The 20,387-nt window shown below is 40.3% G+C and overlaps 1 protein-coding gene across 5 annotated transcripts in view; it reads right to left on the bottom strand.

The window, feature by feature from the left end:
- BRSK2 (BR serine/threonine kinase 2) overlaps positions 1 to 20,387 on the bottom strand; it is a 299,783-nt gene that overhangs the window by 43,086 nt on the left and 236,310 nt on the right. For 4 of the 5 annotated variants that reach the window (XM_072038514.1, XM_038179237.2, XM_021272544.4 and 1 more), the window contains exons 11-14: positions 18,808 to 18,839; positions 13,896 to 14,060; positions 13,102 to 13,199; positions 7,944 to 8,094 (exon numbers count right to left, since the gene is read on the bottom strand). In XM_072038514.1, coding sequence (XP_071894615.1) covers positions 7,944 to 8,094; positions 13,102 to 13,199; positions 13,896 to 14,060; positions 18,808 to 18,839 — 446 coding nt within the window. Of the gene's footprint in view, positions 1 to 3,939; positions 4,006 to 7,943; positions 8,095 to 13,101; positions 13,200 to 13,895; positions 14,061 to 18,807; positions 18,840 to 20,387 lie in introns of all 5 variants that reach the window. The other variant, XM_021272539.4, reaches the window with a different exon arrangement.

Genomic DNA, 20,387 nt, shown 5'->3' with positions numbered 1-20,387 from the left:
GGTAGAGAAAAGAGTAGGAAAAGCAGAGTGAAATACTGTTCGGAGAACTGCATGGTCATAATTATTGCCACAGGTACCTATGTCTTCAGAGACCAGGAACACTAGGGGGACAGTTTCATTTACTAGAAAGTAACTTTTGTCCTGCTCACAATATTGCAGACACGTCCAACTTTGGCACTGGGGAATATGGAGAGGGACATACGAAGGCTGTAAAAAAAAATTCCCAGCCAAATCCCAATGAGAGCAGTCAGCAGAGCAATGGGGTTCAGACTTCATGCTGCATTTCTTTTCTGACTTTGACATAAAGCACAGTCATACCAGACTGTTATAAAGGAAATTGTTCTTTTTGTCCCCATTTTGCTCAGTGTAGTGTCCCTCTGTCCCCCAAGCTGGCCTGGTAAGAAGTATTTTTTTTGCCATGAATGAACTGTGAAACATATTGGTTATTAAAGCATGCATTTCTGAGCCAGCTTGGGAGCCCAGGGTACAAGATTGTAGCTCAAGCTGTGAATCTGCTTTGATACTGGCTTATTAGTCATGATGGTCTTATAGTCAGGAATTCAGATCAGCTAGAACACACCAGCTCAGCAACCCGGCACTTATCTCTGTGGATGCCATCTTGTGCTCCAGGATCTCATTTTTCATTTAAAATAAATTCAGTCTCTGGGTCTTAAAGGTTGCAAGGAAAATCTTTCAAATGTGAATGCAGAATAAATCAATGCTGTGCTGAAAAGAGTCTGAAACGGCAGCTCTAAAAGCAGAATGAATCTCTGACATGTTGACTTTGATGCCTATGGACAATCAAAAACTTCAATATTCTTTATTTTTTGATGGTAATCAAAGCACTCATGGTGGAAAAGAATAGTCAGGATATTGAGTTTTTAGGGGTGCAAGTAAGCAAACTCAGGAAAGTGTCACCACTTTTTCACATTAACAAAGATTAGATTAAGAATAAAAAAAAAAATTGGGTGTGTTATTAAGTAAAATTATTTTAAAGTCGGATGCCCTGCTTTTTTTCCTCCCTATCTCTTTCTCTCTCTCTCTCTTTCTCTCCATTTTCAATAACAGGCTCCCAAGCTGCCAGAGTTACCTCTGGCTGGGTGAAGAAAATCCATTCTTCACAAGACGGTCACCAACAGAAATGCTAAATTTAATATATGCCCAGTAGATTTCACAGTTTCCTGCTCAGTGCAACTAGCCATGCTTCCAGATACAAGAACATTGCAGATGCTGGGCTGGGCAACACAAGGCAGTTGTGAGAAAAGTTAAAATTAAAACATAGTTAGAATAGAAAGAAAAAGCTGTTGAGCTACACATTGATAGAGAAGTGGAAAGAAGCATTATAGTAAATTCTTTTTCGTGTGTTTGAGTGACACTCCATTTGTGATTTGGCCTGGAGTGCAAATTTGGCGAAGATCTAATTCATATATATATATATACAAATACATATACATTGTATATATTTAGGGACAAATGTTGTCCTCAACTGTTGCAGTACAAATCTACCTACATTGATGTAACTGAGAAGAGCAAATTGACACCCATTGTATATTGGAACATGTATGTAAAATTATACAGCAAATACACCCATAATCACACATGCAGAATATTAAAATGTAAATAGAATGGGTGCAAGAAAGTTGATTCATTTTTCTTTCAAGTCATTTTCCCAACAGGGAAGGCACTTAAGAGGTTAACAAAGAGAATGGAAAGCAAATTGACAATAGGGAAAAGGAAGAGGCAAATGAGGTTTAAAAAAAATGAACAATCCCAGGACACAATAGACCCAGAAGCGCAGACATGTGCATTCCCTACAATACTGAAGCAAGTGAACTACGGAGCTGCAGCAACCCAGATACAGAAGAAGAGAAGCACTGAAAGAGGGGGTGAAAGAGAAAGTCAGAAAGAAAGAAAAAGAAAAAGAAAGGGACAGTGGCCTCAGCTACTAAGACAACCATGTGCATCTAGAGGGAAGGGACCCTTAAAGATGCAGTATTCCTTTAAAAAAAGACATCATAAAGTTGAATAATTAAACACTGGACAAAAATTTCATGGGCCACCATGATTAGCTGGCCCCATTTTGCTGGGTTTCTCTCACTGCCTATCCCTTCCTTTCATGTGGCTGTGCACAGCTCCAGAATTTGGTTCCTTTCATTTTCCTACCACCGAGGTCCTTCATCCTAACTCTTAAAAGTGGGAGAGAGGTGAGAGAACAGTGCATGTGATCCTTCAAAAATCAGCTTGGCCTTCCAGTGAGGGGGACCCTGGCTGATCCTTGTGCACTACCCTAACCTTCTCCTCCTGTACTCTGAAAAACACCACCTTCAAAAGGCAACATGAAATGCCTGGGTGTATTTATGAAATTCCTCTAGTGGTTACTGAAGGGTCATTTCCTCTGCTCCTAACACAGCCGTAACAGCTGCCAGAGAAGTACAGAGGGACTGTGAAAGGTGCTGGTCACATCTGAAGGACCCTTCTCACACCACAGACAAAATGCAAAGACACCTCTCTTACTGGACCTGGCTTTTAATTACTGTGGAAGAGATAATCTTTGGAATAGTTTCAGACTGTATTTTAATGCAAGAAGTGCCACGTGTTCAAGAATGTAATTTATGTACAGGAGGAATCAGAAAGGAACATCAATTTCCATGCCTACGGTAACAGTCCAGGAAAGCCCAGCCAATAAAGACTGTGTCACCTCTACTTCATGGCTGTGAAACTCTTAGAGGCTTCTAACTGTTTGGGTGCAATGCTTGTACTTACATGTAGGCTGCCATCTTAAAAAATGTGCCTTACGTATGTGAGGGACAATCTCCCCTGTGGGTACACATAGTTGGTCTTCACTGTGGCAGGTTCAAGATTTGAAACACTGCCCACAAAGGATTGTCTCAGTCTGCAGAAGGCCAAAACAGGGGCTGTCCTTACATCCTAGGAGTCTCCTGTGGCTTAAACACCACATTTATCTTAAAGTAGAAAGGCTTACATTAAAAGGGGAAATGGAGAGAAAGGTTAGCTGAGTCCTCAGGTTGGTTCCTTTAAGGAATTCACCACTTCCCCCTTTCTGAATCATATGGAACAGTCCTAAATCTCAAGCTGCTGATCTCAGATAAGCTGAGTGTTTGTCCAAAATGTGTGAGGATCATATTATAAATGAAGAATTATCCATCCAGATGCCAACTTTTAGCATTTGAGAAGAACTCTCTTCCTCTGAGACTGAAATTTTCGGAATTCCATGTCCACCAACAACCTCCCCTTAAATTTCTTTTTTTTGTTCATGGACTCAAACTTAAGTGAGTCCACTAAAACTCCCTAAATCTGGTGGCCTGTATGTCTTCTGCTGTGCCTTTATTCACAGTTGGGAGTTACTCTTTTAGTTATTCTTCAGCATCTGTTAGACTGCTAGACTGGAATCATCCTCCAAACCCCCTTTCTTTCAATGATCTTCTCCTCTCGTGTTCTGTGATGCAGCCAGGCTGCTTAAAGAGTTTGGCTCTTACCTAGAGGCACTTAATGTTCTGTTCTGTCAGTCAGGATTTCCAAAGTTTCCTACCACTGCTTTTGCTGACTCAGTTGTACTGCTGCTTCTAGTGCTGAGAATGAAGCACCCTGGGCTTTCTTAGCGTTTTATATTCCCAAAGCAGTCCTAGCAAATACAACTTCTAGCCTGGGCATCCTAACTTGGGGCAGGACTAAACCAGAAGTAACGGCAGGATGACATTTTAGTGGGGAAAACAGTACAGTCACAAGCTGCATTGGGGATAGCCTCAAATGTATGGAACTATACAAAAATATATGTAGTGTGGGACTGTAAATATCCCACCCTCTTTGTTTCTCTCTAAGGAGAGAACAGCTATGTCCCCACACAGAGAAGGTAAGTACTGCATCTTTAAGGTCTCAGCAGTGAGGTAGAGGAGAGGAACATATTGTCAGTGTTTATACCTTTCTTCTTTGTTGAATTTGGGATTGGCTTCAGAGATATCCAGGCTTTTACTGAACATTGTTTTACTATGGCAGGAACAAAGCGAGAAAACAGAGTTACTAGTGTGGACATTTATAAGAAAGAGTTACCTGAAGCAATGCTGGACACCCAGCCCCCCCAACCCATCCTCCCCTTTTTAAGCAATGCTCTGGAACCTTTATTTTACTTTCCAGCTATGGCTCAAGCCTACACACTGCTGAAGTTCGTTATCTCCACCTGACTTCTGAGGTCTAAGATGGCTTCACCCAAACATACTTTTAAACCCTGCTCTTCTCTATCCAGTTGAAAACCCAGGTACAACCTACTTTGTCACATTGTCCGGAGCATATAGAACGTGCCTGAAGGCACAGATTGCATAGCACTCTTTACTCAGACTTGTCTAGCAGATCTCAACACTAAGCATGATCTGGGAAAAGGTTCAAATTAGGCCACAGAGACTCTTAGAGGAAAAGTAATCCATTTTGTATTCTAAATTGTAGGTCTATTACCACTTACTCCCAGCTCTCTTCCCTATACTCAGTGTATAGAGAAATGTCCTTCTTTATAATCTTGGGTGTGAATCCCTGAAGCTTAGAAGCAAAATTCCCTCTGCCTTGCTAAAAGGGCAGCTCTCTGTAACATGTTTCACTGGTAATATGCTTCACTGTTTCGCAGAACACTGTTTTCTAATGTTAGTTGATCTTTCATGCAAGCTATCCACTTCAATAGCCAGAAGAAAATGCATAGTTAATGAAGCTCATTTTAGAACAGTTTTTGGACTCTCACAGAAAAGCTGCTGAAAATTTCTGGCATATCCCCACAGCATTCTAGTTCCCACAGAATTCTCCCTTGCCTGTCTGATTTTGGCACAGAGGCCAAATTAGCTGGTGTTAAACTATGCTCAGAACCTACCTCTTTTCTTTTGACATTTCAATGAAATACCAGATAGGCTGGGAAGTGTGGATACCAAAAAAAGCAGAATCAAATAAAATGTAGTTATGAACACCTTTAGTTGACAGCTAGTAGCGAAAACCACGAATCAACAATAGTTAGTCACCAGTTTTAGGGCGGCCAGTGTTTGTGCACATTTATTTTATCATACATCATCAAAGACCCAATGAAGGACACTTGGAGAGGTCAGCACAAACATCTCAAGGAGTCTGTAAGCTCAAAAAGCGGTCCTTGTGTTGAATTCCTCTCCTACACCACCCAGAACTAAATCACTAAAGGACTATGTTTTTCACCTAATACTTTGTCAGCCTGTATGACTGCTGAGACTTAAACCTCAATGGAAAGATGTGCCCTTAAACAAGCCAAGACCAGACGCTTGTAAGGACCCCACTTTATTACCAAAAGCACAGTTCATCACACAGACGCATAAAACCAGAGGTTACAATCCCCTTTATGCAAGAAAACATCTGTTCACTACTGGAAAAGGGAACGTAGGACTAAATCACAACAAACATGGGTGTGTTCTGCTCACTGGTTAGAAGAGTATCTCTGCTACCTTAAGAAAGAAGTAATGGCTCTGTGTCTCCAGATGATTGCACAAGTCTATTGTGTCTAAATAAGAGGCCTGTTTCCATCATCTACCTCCCTGTTTTCCTAGTATTGTAGGATAAAAGCATTGAATAGTCATCTATCCAGACCAAAAAATGTCATTCTTCAAAAAAAAAGCATCCACTTCTGGGATCTAAGACCTAGTGCTGTAAAATCCACTCTCAGTGGGTCATTTCATGGAAAATAATATGCAGCTAGCCATTAAAAATCCTTCAGTCTTGGTGGAAGGCACTTGTCATTTTGTTACTGACTGCTCTGACAGATGGTGCCCCATCAGCAATGCATCGTCCCCAGACAATCCCCATGCAGTGGTGTTTGTTAATGAAGCCAGTTCACGTTATAAACGACTGTGCTGCCAGCAACACAAAATGTGCCATTGTTGTCTGTGGATGTGGAATGGTATGAATTATGGAAGCTCAGACATAGAGTAAAATAACATCTTCCCTTTAACCCCTTCCAAAACAAGCTCTACCAAGCTCATCATCATCAATCATGGTGTTATTACATCCCTTCCTCCACCCTTAATCACACCTTATGTCCAGCCCTGAGCTGTGTGGTACACATTTTCCTTTATCTCTTTTGTGCCTGGCATGTTTCACTTCTTATAAGCCAAAGTCCTTCCTTACTGATATGCCACCTGGGTATGTCTCCCCTCTGCTCTGCACTCATCTCAGATGTTTGACTTTAAATGCTTTCTCATCTGCAGAATTGAGTGAGGCATTTAAAAGCCAAAGAAATACTTTGGATAATGAGATGCAGCTTTGCTTCTTCAGCGTTTTTGAATCCAAAAGCAAAGCTGAGAGCTGGAAGAGAAGATTTCAGCTCTCAGAAAATTTCAGGATCAGTCTAACACGTTCTAGGCTGGATGAACATGACTGAATCATTACCTTTGATTGTTCATCTCACCACTTCCTATTTGTTCCACCCAGTTCGACAGTTACTGCAAACAGCTGCAGAGCACTGCAACTCACAGGCAGCCTTGGGGTGGGGAGAAGTGATTCACCTCTGTCTGTCTCATTTCTGGGAGCTTTGTGGCCCAGACCTCTACTGGATACCAGATTAAACACTGTAAGTTGAACAAGGAGTGAGCAACTGTTTGTCAGCCTTGCATTAGTCCCTATCACTTTGAGGCCTATGAGGGACACTGAGAATACATCCTGCCCTAAATGCTTCCTTAGCCCAGACCTCATTAAATATCAAAGCAAACCACACACTCGAGACAGGTTTCCAACCTACAACACAATGAAAAATCTTTCAGGCAGTGTATCTCAAGGCCATACATCTGGTCTGAAGTCCTAGCAAGATCCTCAAAATCAACATTTTTTCCTCCGTATAGACTGAACTGCAACAGTTGTCAGTAAAACTTTCCAGAAGATCTAGGGGACTCTGGACATGAAATTTTTCCATGTTCTTCACACAGTTCTCAGTCAGCAAAGGGAGTTTCTGAGCAGGCACAGCAAGCTCATTTTGAGCAGATCTTAACAGCTAAACAAAAGTAATCATGTCATAAAGCTGAAACAGAAGTTACAGCATCACCAGCATACACATTTATGAAATGTTCTTTAGTACTGATTGATTTATACAAGTGTAAAACTAAATGCATGTGCTTCCTTTAGGGTAGGCATAGCGACCGAGGAAACAACTTCCATTGTTCATATATGTGAACTTCCACAGTTCACTTATTCTCACAGAGCATGCCTTGAGGAAACACCATGCTCCTCTGCTGTTTCTCCACAAGACTAACACTTCCTCTGAGAGAAAAGAAGTAAAATTATACTTGTTTCAATGCTATACAGACAGTTGGTAATTTATGTGGGTCAGATGAGTGTTGGCTCTGACAGCACATTTTAGAAGTATCCACAGATGCCTGGACAGAGCTTTCCAGAGTCAAGCTGTTCTAGCAACGTGGATGGTGAGGTTCATCTCATTTAACTTCAGGTTCCTAAAAGCTAGGTACCTAATCCAAGAGAGTCATCTAGATTCCTGCTGTAGGCTATGGAGACAGAGAAGAATGACCAGAGCATAATTTATACTAAGATTGTTGGAACAGAGGACATATGTATCTAAGATCTTTCAAAGTCCTCATCTGTCCCCGCTGCCTAGAGTGACAGCCTGTGCATCTAGCTCAGACTGAATCCCTATGTTCTGGACAATTAAAATGAGATGAGATGAATCTTGCCCAGAGGACAGAGCCATTTCCTGAGAAATAGTTGCAAGCAAACAGAGCTCTTAAGCCCCTGGCAGGGCTTCTGCTCCTGTGTGCATAAGCGCTGTTGGCTGCCAGATCATGTTGCAAGTGTGCTTGGAGGTTGTTATGAATGCTGCTATGAACAGAAAAGCTCCACAGCTCCTTTGTATGTACAACATAAAAGAGGGTAACAAAGCCAGGAGGGACTCTCAGCTCTTGGGTAAAGGAGAGACCCACCTCTGTCCATGTTGTGCCATTTCAATAGCTCTGCGAGCAGGGACTGGGGAGCCGCCATCTGTCACGCTGAGAACCTCCATCGACTTCCTTTCTGGCCGCCGCTTCCCATGCCTGTTCAGCATTGGGGAGTCCACACGCTTCCGGGGGGGATCTTTACAAAAAGAAAACACTGTCAGCTGAATCTGGCTGTGATTTACCTCACAAAGCTTGGATCAGTCCTCTCTCACCAATCTCACTCTCACACCCCCCTACAGAGATAGGTATCTTCGTGATGGAGATGAACATTTGCAGCCTCTTTTCTTCCAAATTTACAAGCATTAAGACATAAGTTGCAATCCATCTGCAGAAAAAAGGAGTATTGCTACTGTCCTGAATGTACGAGCACTGTAAAATAAAGGTACAACTATAGCACAGCCTTCACAAATTACCTTACAAAGCTGATAACAGTAATAGCAAGATGATAGCATGGGCTATAGCAGAAGCTGCTAGCTAGAGCGTATGCTATCCAGGGATTCTGCTCATGCACTCAGGTAGCTAGAGCTTGCTTTCAATGTCCATGCTAGCTAAATTAAACGTGACACAAGGACATAAGTAGATTCTAAATTCAGACTCACATTCTCTTCTGAAAACACATCCTTTTTTTGCATCTTCAAGATTAGATTTCAGGTTTTCCCTGCTGTTTTATATTTTCCTCCTTCAGCATTACAAATTAAACATTCTTGTCTACCTGAGATGAATCTATGATGAGAGCTACTGAAATTTATCTCGGAGGTCATCACACAGCTTTTACTGCTATAGTAACTGAAGTGCTTTATACTTTTTATTGTGCAACATTCCTATGATGTATGGAAGTGCTACTTTTATTCTACAGAGTGAAAGCTGAGGTATAAGAATGAGATATTTAAAGACATTTCATACATAAAGGTGCAGACAAACATTTACTGCAGTTTTGAGAAGCTCCTAAGTTGCTCTGGAAAGTCTTTAGACACCAAACTGCGTAACAGAAAGTGCTCCAAGGTGACTTGCCAAACTATACACACCTTCATGGTGATGCAGGGAGCCAAATGCAGACCTGCTGAGTTCTTTTATTACTAACATATCTGATAGCATCAAAACAGTAAAGAAGAAAGCTGAAAAATAAATAGGGAAAGATTTTCTTGCTTTGGTTGGGCCATTTCAGTACCCTGCCTCTGTTTATAGGCACATTTTTAATTTTAGTGGAGAGTGACCACCTGTAAGAAAAGGCATCCTTCACCTCTTCAGTCAAAAAGAGGCTCACAGTGTCCAGTCCCTAAGGCTTCTTTGTCTGCCAGGATTTCTTTGTAAAACCAATAATGCTATATTTGACTATTATATCACTACTGCCACAGTTAGATCAGTACTGCCTAGTCTGGTGTTATTTTCATTACCCTGACGTCCTCAGCCCCTGCCTACTTGCTTGTTTCTTCTCTCTCTTACATCATGCTTTTTAGAATACGGTTCCTTTGACGCAGGGCTTATTCTTGAAACAATGAGCATGTGTAAATACAGCCCTAATGCAAACGGGCTAGTAATAACAACTGAGTGTGTTACTATAGAAGTATTACGTGTATTATAATAATAATTCTGTTAAAAATGAGTTAGAAAATAAACAGTTGTATCTCACTCCATTTCTAACTACTTTCAGCAATAAAAATATACTAGAAAACACCAGCAGGGGCAATCATCTTCAGAATAGGAAAAAAAACACAGTGCATAAAGTTAAGGGAAAAATAGTGGAAGATAAACCTAATAAAACAGTTGTATTGAGTGACTTCAGTTGCATACAGAGACGTGGTCAACAATAAGCTAGGACAGGATTTAGACATTTCAAATTCCTGCTTCTTCAAACAAGTTCAAAGAACAAGAAAGGATCCATCCTACAGAACAAATGCTGGTGTAAGAAGTGTGATTACAGATGACTAACTCACATAACCAGAATGAAATTAAATTTGGTATCCACAAGAGAGTAAATATAAAGATTCCTAGAGGGATATGAGACATTAGAAATGAAAGGAAAAAAGTGCAGTTGAATTAAAGAAAGGAAAAAAAATGAAGTTGGAAGATGAGGAAAGAGAATGAAGAAGGAAAACGAAGCAAGCATCTAAAGTCAAAAGAAAGGAGATGAGTAAGCTCAGATGGCATCAAGGTTAGTTAATAATAGAGTCTAAACAAGGAGAAGGAAAAAGGCAAGAAAAACATATGAGAAGATTTTTTAAAGGCAATTTCATCCATGCATGTTTAAAACAGAACACTTTAGAAAATGGCAATTCAGCCAAGTGACAGTTGCAAAAGTGATAGTTAGGCCAAATATAAGGTGGACATTAAAAAGAGCTAAAAAGGAATTTGAAGAAAAATGAGCCAAAGACTTGAACAGCGTTTTGTATAGCCATCAAAAAAAGAAAGCTTGAAAGAAGGATAGTAGCCAGAAGGACTATAAGGGAATCAACAGAGCAATTAAAGAAGATAAGGATATTGCTAACAAGCTAAATCATTCTTTTATATCAATCTTTGCTCAATACGCTGGAAGATACTGATTTCCAATCTGTATTTTAAACTTTCAAATAGAGGGAATAAGCAAAAGGAGCAGGTGGTGAAACACACCCATAAATTCAACAACAGCAATTCACAAAGGTTTGATGGAAAATACATCCAGAAGTTTGCATTGATGTAGTTGATCTTCTAACACTGGTATTTGATTCCTCTTGAAATTGGCTACAAACCTACACTATACATGGATAAGGTTGTCAAGTGCCGTAAATATTTTTTAAAATGGTCTGAATAAGAAACCACAGGGTACTGAGTCTGTCATCAATGTCAAGTCTAAAGATTCTAAAGTATACAGCCATCCTGCCATAAAGACTAAAGTGGTGGCATATAAGAACAGTTGGAGATTTTGCAGCAGCACAGGAATTAAAAATAGGAAAACCTCCAGTGTGCACACTTCTGTTTTTGAGTCTCTGGAAATATTTCACAGGGAAACAAAACGAAAACCCAAATTCAAGTCCTGGTCTGGATGTGGCAGTTTTGGAGAAGTATTTTCCTTTCATTTCACATCAGAAAAGTGAAGCCATTCTTAATTTTGTTTTGTTTTGGTTTTGTTTTTAACAGAGAAAGGCAGTATCATGTAGATAATAATCCAATTATAACAGTATTCATCTGAAAGGCAGGAAAGTTTCATCTTCTGAGTTTGAATGAGGCACCTATATCCTAATAGGGCAACTCTGGCTCAATCTCTTGTTCTCTAGTTTATTAAGAATTTCCACTACACAGAAGCCTTTTGCTCAGGGAGACATTAGTTGACATTCACATATTTTACTGAGAAATTTCTCATTTCCATGTTTTGGAAGAAAGAGGAAAAAGCAAAATATAATGAGATGCACCTTTCTTATTTTTTTTTTCCCCTGGCAAGAGCTCAGGCAATACACAACTCTCACAAATGTGGTTTCTTCAACCTGCTAATATTAAATCCATTACCTTTTCTCTGCTCTTCTCTGTTTGTGCTAAGCCATTGCTAATGGCTAATGATGAGATACTCATCAGAAGCATGACTGCTCTTAATTAAACCTTGCCCCATGTTCTCAGAAATACTGCTGGGAACAGAGGAGGTGGAAACCCCCTGTGGAAGGCAAAATACAACTTACAAACTCTCAAAGAATAATGCTCCGAGTCTAAAATGTGCTAATGCAGCACAAAGATACATTCAGGATAGTGTTTCCCTGATGGGGAACATTTTCACCCCTTGCACAAAAAATAAAAATAAAAATCAGGAGTGGAGAACAGTTCAACACATGAAAACACATGTGGAAGAGATATATATGCTGTGTTACGGTCATGGCTGTGTATTCGCCTACATGCTGGATATGAACATTCTAGTCATCTTGCTTCTTTTTTTATGACAGAAGCATTTCTAAACCAAGATGGTGGTGTCTTTACATTGCAGGATAATCTGAGTCAAAACCTGATGAGTAAAGTGTTAGAAGACAAACTGCACAGAGAAAGGGCCTTTTGACCGGAGCACCCGCAGTAGATACAACAACCCATCTTCCTCAGGATACTTGCTAACATATTTTCTGCAGCTCCATTCAGGTAAGCATTTAAAAAATTACCGTGTTGACTCAGAATTTCCATTTCATCCCCCACAGACGAGATTTCTCTGTAAAATTATTGGGCCTGGAGCCTGGAACTTTGATAATGTAATCATTCAGTTCAGTATTAGCAAACGTATAGTTCAATATACCACTGCCCTGTAGGCCTGGGAGATTACAAGCTTTCCAGTGAGAATAAAGAGCACTTTGCTTCTAGCCTTCAAAGTGCTGAAATACAAGACCTAAAAATCACAACACTAGTATATAAAAACGCTATTTCAGGTAATTGATAGAAGTGAGTAGTGCTTTATTAGTTAAACTTTTGTCGCTGTGCAGAGCAAGAGTCACTTACATAGTTAGCTCCTTAGGGGAGCATTTTTCCTGTTGTCTGGATTAGTGTAGTCCTTGGTGATCAACAGTACTCTAAAATACTAACAAATAATTCTTCAGGAATAAAACATTATCACAGGAGTTTTAAGAGATATGTAATCTTACTGCTATTAAGGTTTCAAAATCTTTTTAAGATAGTCTAAAAACATGGTGGTGCAATGTACGCACCATAAACGGGCCAGTGATACTATTCATACTTCTAACAGTGTATGTATTTACCTATAGAAAAGAGGATGTGTACACATATAACTTTATCGGGATGTAATGCTACACAGTCTTACTAGCACAAGTCCAGAAGCAGCGCTTCTGCAATACTGCATGTAGATTAGTAATTACAAAATTCTGCCATTACATTACAATGCTCCTAAACTTCATCTACTTGCATGGAGGCAGCTTGTGGGTCCACATGGTATTTTTTATGATTTCTGATTCAAAACCAACTTGGATGTTTCTGCACTGACACAGATTATGTCCTGAAGAATGAAGCCCTGTAACCAGAAAATAGACCTGCTTGCCTCAGGCTGCAGATTCTCACCAGCACTGTGCACTGTTTCAGTGGAAAAGTAATAGTAATGCTAGGGTTTGAGGATATTAAAAAACAAAAAGGCAAAGAGGAACTACTTAAGATGTGTTTGTGATGACAGAGGTCTTATCTGCAGTACCTATTTCATTCCTAGGGGGAAGATCCTCATCTTCATGACTGGGATACCTCTCCTTCCGGTCAAGCAGAAGAAAATAAATCATTTTCTCTTGGTTTTCTCTGAAAAAAAAAAAAGGAAAATATCTTTAAATTTGAAGATAAAAAAGCAAAAATGTGTAAACAAACCTTTCTCATCAAACAAATAGTTACAGTTATTCTAAATAAGCTGGAAATGCCTGACAACTAGATATATAACCCACAAAGCTTTTGAGAACCTTGCTGTCTCCAACAAGCAGCTCATGAGAGAAGAAAATACGATTCCCACATTACACATCTGGAACAGAGCTACAGGACAGATGAGGTAATACATCTGCAAGAAGCTGAAGAGTGGCACAAGACATATTTCCTGAGCTTTTTCCCACTATGTGTCCCTGGTAACACCTCAGGAAACACAAAAGCTGTCTGGCATAAGTTTGAAATAAGTAACAGTTTGCTCACAAAGGCATATCCAACACAAATAGCAGCACCGACACCTCCCCATCTGGACTGCAAGGCCCATCTTTTTGTGAAATTACCATGCCCAGCAGTGAGGGAAGAGACAACAATATTCCACCACTGACACCAAGTGTTAGGAAAGCTCAGTGACCCCTTGCTCCCTCCCAGAACATCACTGGCTGCTGAGCAGCTAGAGAGTGAGATGTTGCTACAGGTCCCTCATAGCAAGAGACACAGTAAAACAATTTCCACCTTTCCCCAGGTTTGTAAGCATCCCAGCCCTGGACATCCAACTAATATTAAGACTGAGCAAGTGCTTACTCTTCTGACAACAAGTCCTGTAAGAGTTTATTTCGGTCACGGAAGCAGCCTAACGAGTGCATGCTATCTAACACGTCTGGATCGATATCCTCCAAGGAAGGGAGAGAACGAATCTGCACCTTTCGAGGGATTGGTTGCTCTGGTTCTGGTTCATTCTTACCACCTCTGCAGAGGAAAGAAAATGAGAGAGAGAAAGGGGGCAGGGAAAGAAGGAGAGAAAAGAAACATGAGTCACAAATGAACCCGTACTCTGAAACACAGCCTGCAGCACCAGATGGAAATAGCTTGTTAAATCCCCACTGAGAGACCAGATCTTGCAACCAGACAGATATTCTTTTCAGAAGACACCGCATTGAAGGCTGAGAGTGACCATCACCTTGTGGATTTGGTCTTTAATGAGAAATATCTGCATTCAGTCAGAAAGGCAGCAGGAACTTCACTTACCAGTGCCCTCATAATGTAAGCAGCTGTTCAGCATCCTAATGCCAAACATTTCTACAACACTACATGGTTTTAGAGACGCTGTCTCATCAGCAGGCCAGACTCAGGCAGTCGGGCTGGGAAGCACAAGCTGAACGATTCCCCTTCAAACAACGAGCTGTGAGAACAAAACCTCGCTGCGTTTCACCAGCTCTTTACAACCGGCACTGCAACCATTTAATACTTAGAAACTTCCAAGGCGATTTAAGAGACCTCACTGTTGAGGTACATATTTAACACACTTTAGAGGATTTTTCTGGGGAAACCAGTTTCTTTATTTATATTCCTAAATACAACTCTGCTTCTCTTCAGAAATGCAAATTTGAAACTTCTGGCTCAAGTGTGCCTGAGGTCAGTGGCTAACCTAGGAACACGCATTAGTGGTAGAGCATATTACTCTTCGAAAAGTAGTTAACACAGGCTTCCTGTACAATCCTCTCACTCTATTAACTGGACTCAGGAAATGCAGATTATTTGTTGCAGTTAAAAGCCCATAATGTAAGAAACAGGTCAAGATGTCATGACATCTATAACAGACCGAACGCTACATATTGCAGGCACCCTGGATAACCTTTGCTTTTGTTTAGCTGGGAAAGGACCAACCTAGGTCAACTCTATCCACCTAAAGAGGTGGGTTTGGTGGTGGTGGTGTTTTGGTCAGAGAAACTGTCTATCCAGGCTCTTCGCTGTTTCTTAGTGGATGTTCTGTGTGACGTTGAGGCTTTCATATTCTTCAGGTGAGGTCCTCCCTTTCCTTTACGTGATGTCAATGTGTGACTGTCAGGTCCAGGCTGTGTTTGTTGTTTCTGGGGCTGATGCCTCCTTGGAGTCTCACAGAAGTCTCTATGTCTTGTGCAATGACAACATGGTCCCAAATCTAATGGCTAAATTTGGAAATCTTGTCCAACTAAAGAAACATCTTATTCCATGAGTGCCCTGCCCTGCCTTTAGGAGGTAGCTACTCTTACAGCTCGTTATTAGTCAAAGTGTGTCAAGATTTAGCTCCCAGCAGGTAATAAGCAAAGACTAGACCATAACCTTGGCTGTTAAAGCCACTGATGACATTGTCATTAAGATAAATTCTTGCAGGATGGACCTTCGGACAGCAGCTGAGATTTTGTTTTTTAATGATCTGGAGTTCATTTTTAGAAGGAACAGACTTCATTAATAATTTATTACATTAAAAACAGAGGTCCTTAAGGTAATTTAAGAGACTAAGAAGAAATTATTGTTTTGGAAAATTCCCAGAAATTTTGGGTTTCCTACTTGTTGCCCTAGCCTACAGCGGAATATCACCTGCAAGCACCTTTTACAGCTATCAGCTTGGGTGCCATTTCTCGAGAGCACAGCTTGGTATCTTCTGTGCAGGGAAAAGTGGCTTTTCCTTATGCCCGGCACCTGGTCAGCCTCAGACATAGGCAGGAATATTCACACCTCCTCATCAGGTACAAGAAAAATCTGCAAAGAGGTGCCTCATCATTTGGCAATGCATTCAGTGCGTCGGGAAATGAAAATCACCGGTCTGTGCTGTGATTGGCATGCCTGTATTGCCTGTTCCATTCTCAGTCTGGTAGAGAGTGACAAATTTGTTGCATTTCAACCCACATAGACATCAAACAATGTCACCCAATGAATACTGCAAATCACGTATATTTTTTAAAGGCCTGCATGAATGTAATTGCTGCTTTTAAACCCTGCCTCTTTTGTGAGGAACGGTGCATACAATGGATGTGATTCCAGAACAGGGCGGACTTTTTCAGTCTCTCCATGAAATTCCCTCGTGAATCTCACTGAGATGCACATTTACATCAGAGCAAAGCGAAGCAGCACGGGTACCATTCTTCTTTTGATTTTAGTAAATTTGGTACCTCCACAATTAGGGCAATAACTCAGCGTTACTGAAGTATGCATTTACCATAATAGCTAAATTTATTTGCCCTCTTGCTTTAGTACAAAAAGGTGAAAACATCTGATGTTTATTTGCTGATTTAAGATAACCTGTGCTTGAAGTAAAAATAAATGGTTTAAATTAAAAAGGCTTAAAAAACCTCACTGAATTAATTTGGGTGGGAGAGTATGAAGAACTGGAGGTTGGTGATGAAAGGTTTCTCCTTGGTTTTTCTTTTTTATAGGCTTATGAATCATGATTTCAACTTTCAAGACCTCTTTCTCTGTCCGCTGAGACTGCAATTAAATCTTTTCCCCAGTTTTACAAAATCCTGAATATTTATTTGAAGAATTAAGTGAAATGACTTATTGGGTTCTGAGAACAACTTTCAGGTCAGTAACTTATATATGACGAAGAATAAAGATTTAACATGGGACAGTAGTGTTAAGTGAAATAGGGAGAAAATGAAAGATGTGAGCAAAACAGCTACAGTGTGCAAACACTTGTAACCACTCCTTCTCTGTCAGCATCAATATTTCCAGGCAAAATGAATGCAAAGAGGCTGTGAAACATTACCAGATGAAAGCAGTAGAGTTTTGGAGGTGGTAAGGTTATTCACAGACTAAATTTAGCCAAAGGAGGTTAACCTCCTTAGGTCAATCCATGGCCAGTAGAGAATGAGAGAGAGCGCTTTAAAAATATAGCTTTAAAAAGCTATTTTAAGCAGAAACTTTGTTTTAGGCAATCTGAACAGACTTCTGGAGGAGCTTTTCTCTTTCTTTATTGACTATAGCAGGAGCGTAGGAGGAACCTGCTTTTGCAAAACTCAGTTTATACTTATGAGAATGGCCTCAGATGCCATTTCCGTTGGGGTAAAAACCTGTTCACTGTGCGAGTCATCAGAGAATCTGACCTTCATCAAGAAGTGCATGAAAATGCTCTAACACTTATGTTTGCAAAGAAAAAATGTTCAGATTTAAAATCTAGAATAAAGTCATGAAATGACACCTGCCTAATTGTGCATGTAAGCCTGGGACAATAACCCTCTGAGGTGAAAACTTCCAGGTTAAAATCTCGAGGATAGTTACAGTAATAATAGAAGTGATCAATGACATTTAATTTTATTTCCTATTCCACTTCTGATCAAAGGACAGAGAAACTGAAGTCAGCTGATTTTACTCCATAAAGAAACAAAGGGGATCAACTGTCTAGTCTTACAGAACCAGAATTTACTTTTGGGCTTTCTATTGCAACGTTACAGTAGGGCTATTTCAGATTTACAATTAGAGATTTTTCCCCTCAATTTATCCATCAGAGATGAAAAAAAAAAAAAAACAAACAAAACTGCAGCAAACAAGACTCAAGTCCTCTGATTTTAAAAGGTGCCATGTCAGCCCGTAACTGTAGAGCGCATGAAAAAGCCACAGGCAGAGTGCTACCACCATTTCAGGTGAACTAAGAACAAAACATGTTATTCTACAAACTGTTGAATGCCCTTGGGTCCTATTGAAGTCAGTGAAGCCAGCAAGTGAACAGTGCCCATAAGATAGATTTAGAGAAAACAAAACAAATCAAAACAAAGGTGTTTTTTCTTCCTGGTGACAGGCTTAAATATCAGTTCATATCATCCTCAAATATTTCCCAAGAGCAATGAGAGGAGGATTATGAAGGCAGGACTTTTCTTATCACCCACCCAGGGAGTGTGTAGGAACACTGACCCCCAGAAGCAAGTATCAAAGCATAATTTCCTTATTTAATATCTGTGAAGTATTCTCCTTAGTTTGATTGGGTTATCGTGAGTACAAACAAAAAATGTTATTTACTTAGGTTTCTTGAAATACTATTAGGGCTACACAGAGTGCAAGGTCACTTTTAAAAGCCATCAATCTTCCTTACACCCAAACCACTCGACAGGCATGTACTTTCTCACAGACCTCCTGTTTCACTGTCAAGACTGCTGCTTTTAATCAAGTCACAGAACTACTCTCACATCAACAGGTTACAAGGTCAGAAGCAGCCTCTTAGCTTGCTGTGAAGGAGTAGGGATTATGAGGCAGAAAATCTTGTTCACAGGTGCTTACTTATCAATATAATCATTTTTGTTTCTACTTCAGAGGAAAGCCAAGATGCCAAGAAGGAACAAGCAAAAGCTTTCTTGTCAAGAAGGTATTACAAGGGATTCTCTGGAGCACTTGAAGAGCAAACCAAATATGGCTGTTAGGTTGTGGGTTTTTTCAGTGGTGATGACTTGCAGGTATCTTTTTTACACAGAAAGTTGGTGGACTGAATGTTTTATTTCAAACAACTGTTAGTCACTGCATACATATTTCCCAGCTTGAATCTATAGGGATGAAATTATACTAGCAGCAGAGGGTAAAAAAACCAACACATTAGATGCCTTCCCGTCCTCTGCCCCTTTCTCCACCTGTGTGAAAGCTGCTTTCAAACTCCAATCTCTCTTGTCATAGATCACGAGAATAACAGCCCCCGTAACATGATTAATACTGAATGCATGCAAAAGTGAATTTAAAAAGCATTACTTACATATACCATATGTGTTTCTGAATATGTTCTAGCTGCAAAGAAAAAGAAAACAAGTAATTAGCTCTGTAAAACAAAAAAGGTAACTCCACAAGACATCCTTATTCAAGGCTTGCTTCTAGTGAGGACTAAATCCACCATTCCAGAGCTGGATCTGTGCAAACAACAGGAACTTTCTACTGCGTAAAGAGCATGTTCATCCTCACCCACCCCACTGTATATGAGATTATTTCTCTGGACAATGGAACAAGTCAGGAGCAAATCCCAGGAAAATGTGCAAGGACAAGGCTTCACCAGCAAGTGTTTTGGCCATTTAGGTTTTTCCCTTCCTAAGCCATTCACCTTGAAAATACAACTGAAGCTAACAAATGGCTCCAATCAGTATGTGCATAATGACCGACAGTTTACACCAAAAGTTCATTTCCAGTTTTTATTTTGGAAAGAGAGAGAGAAAGGTTGAAATAGACAGGTTGAAATAGACAACGTAAATGAACAAAATAAAATGTGGACATGTGACATGATCTTCTGCCAGGACCCATGCTTGATTAGCTTCAGACTTACCATTAAAATCTAAAGACCAAGTGGAATTAGGTTCTATGTCAAAAAGATAATATTTATTGTTCCAGCAGCTGAACCCCTGCCTGCAAGTTTATTTTGCTTCCCTTTTTTCTGCTTCACACGTGAATATTTTACTATGTAATGAAGGACTGACCAAAGCTTAACAGTGGCTTCGTCCACCCATGGAAGGCATATACCAACAAATGTTACATGATGACCACAATTTCCATGAGAAGAGGGGAATAAAATAACAGCTTTTTGACAAGAGAAACCCCAACAGCAGGGAGAATAAACTGTTAACATTATATACTTAGAGCAGAACCTTCCTAATCCTGTTTTTTTGAAGCATCATCACAATAGAAAAGCACTTTTCATAGATACTCAGGGATTATTCATTACGAGAACAATATTTTTTGTATTTCCCGTTACAAAAGCCTTTGTACGTGCAGAGCAATGTGCACGCTCACTGCACACAGGCTTGTGTTTGTGCAACACACAACTGAGAGGCAGGAGAGAGCTGGAAGGAAACTCAAGTGCTAACAGCTACATGATGAAATCGCAGGCCCATTAAACTGGTCAGGAAGAACAGAGACAGCTGTCCTGCTCCTATTACTTTCCACTTCAATTCCAGAATCAGAGAGTGAAAAAAAAAAAAAAAAAAAAGAGGAATGGACAAACAACAAAATCTCACAGATAGAAAGTAAGTGTTCATCACAGAGAGGAGTGAATCAGAGGCCTCTGTGCTGTGGAATAACAGCTCCTTGACTGCACGTATGGGGTTTACGTGGCAAGGTTTTGGTAGCAGGGGGCTGCAGAGGTGGCCTCTGTGAGCAGAGCCCAGCAGCTGCCCCCTGTTAGATAAGAACCAGCTCCAGCTACTCGAAAGGGACCCGCCACTGGCCAGAGCCCAGCCATGAGCAATGTTGTTTGTCCCTCAGTGAGAGCAGATCTAAGAAAGGGGAAAAAAAAAATACTGCACAACTGCAGCTGGGTGGTCACAGGGCCACACAGGGCCACATCTGTTT

This window comes from Anas platyrhynchos, chromosome 5 (genome assembly GCF_047663525.1).
Source record: "Anas platyrhynchos isolate ZD024472 breed Pekin duck chromosome 5, IASCAAS_PekinDuck_T2T, whole genome shotgun sequence".
NCBI classification, from domain to species: Eukaryota; Metazoa; Chordata; class Aves; order Anseriformes; family Anatidae; genus Anas; species Anas platyrhynchos.
The sequence above is the reverse complement of the archived record's forward strand: the minus strand, read 5'-3'. Positions and strand labels throughout refer to the sequence as shown.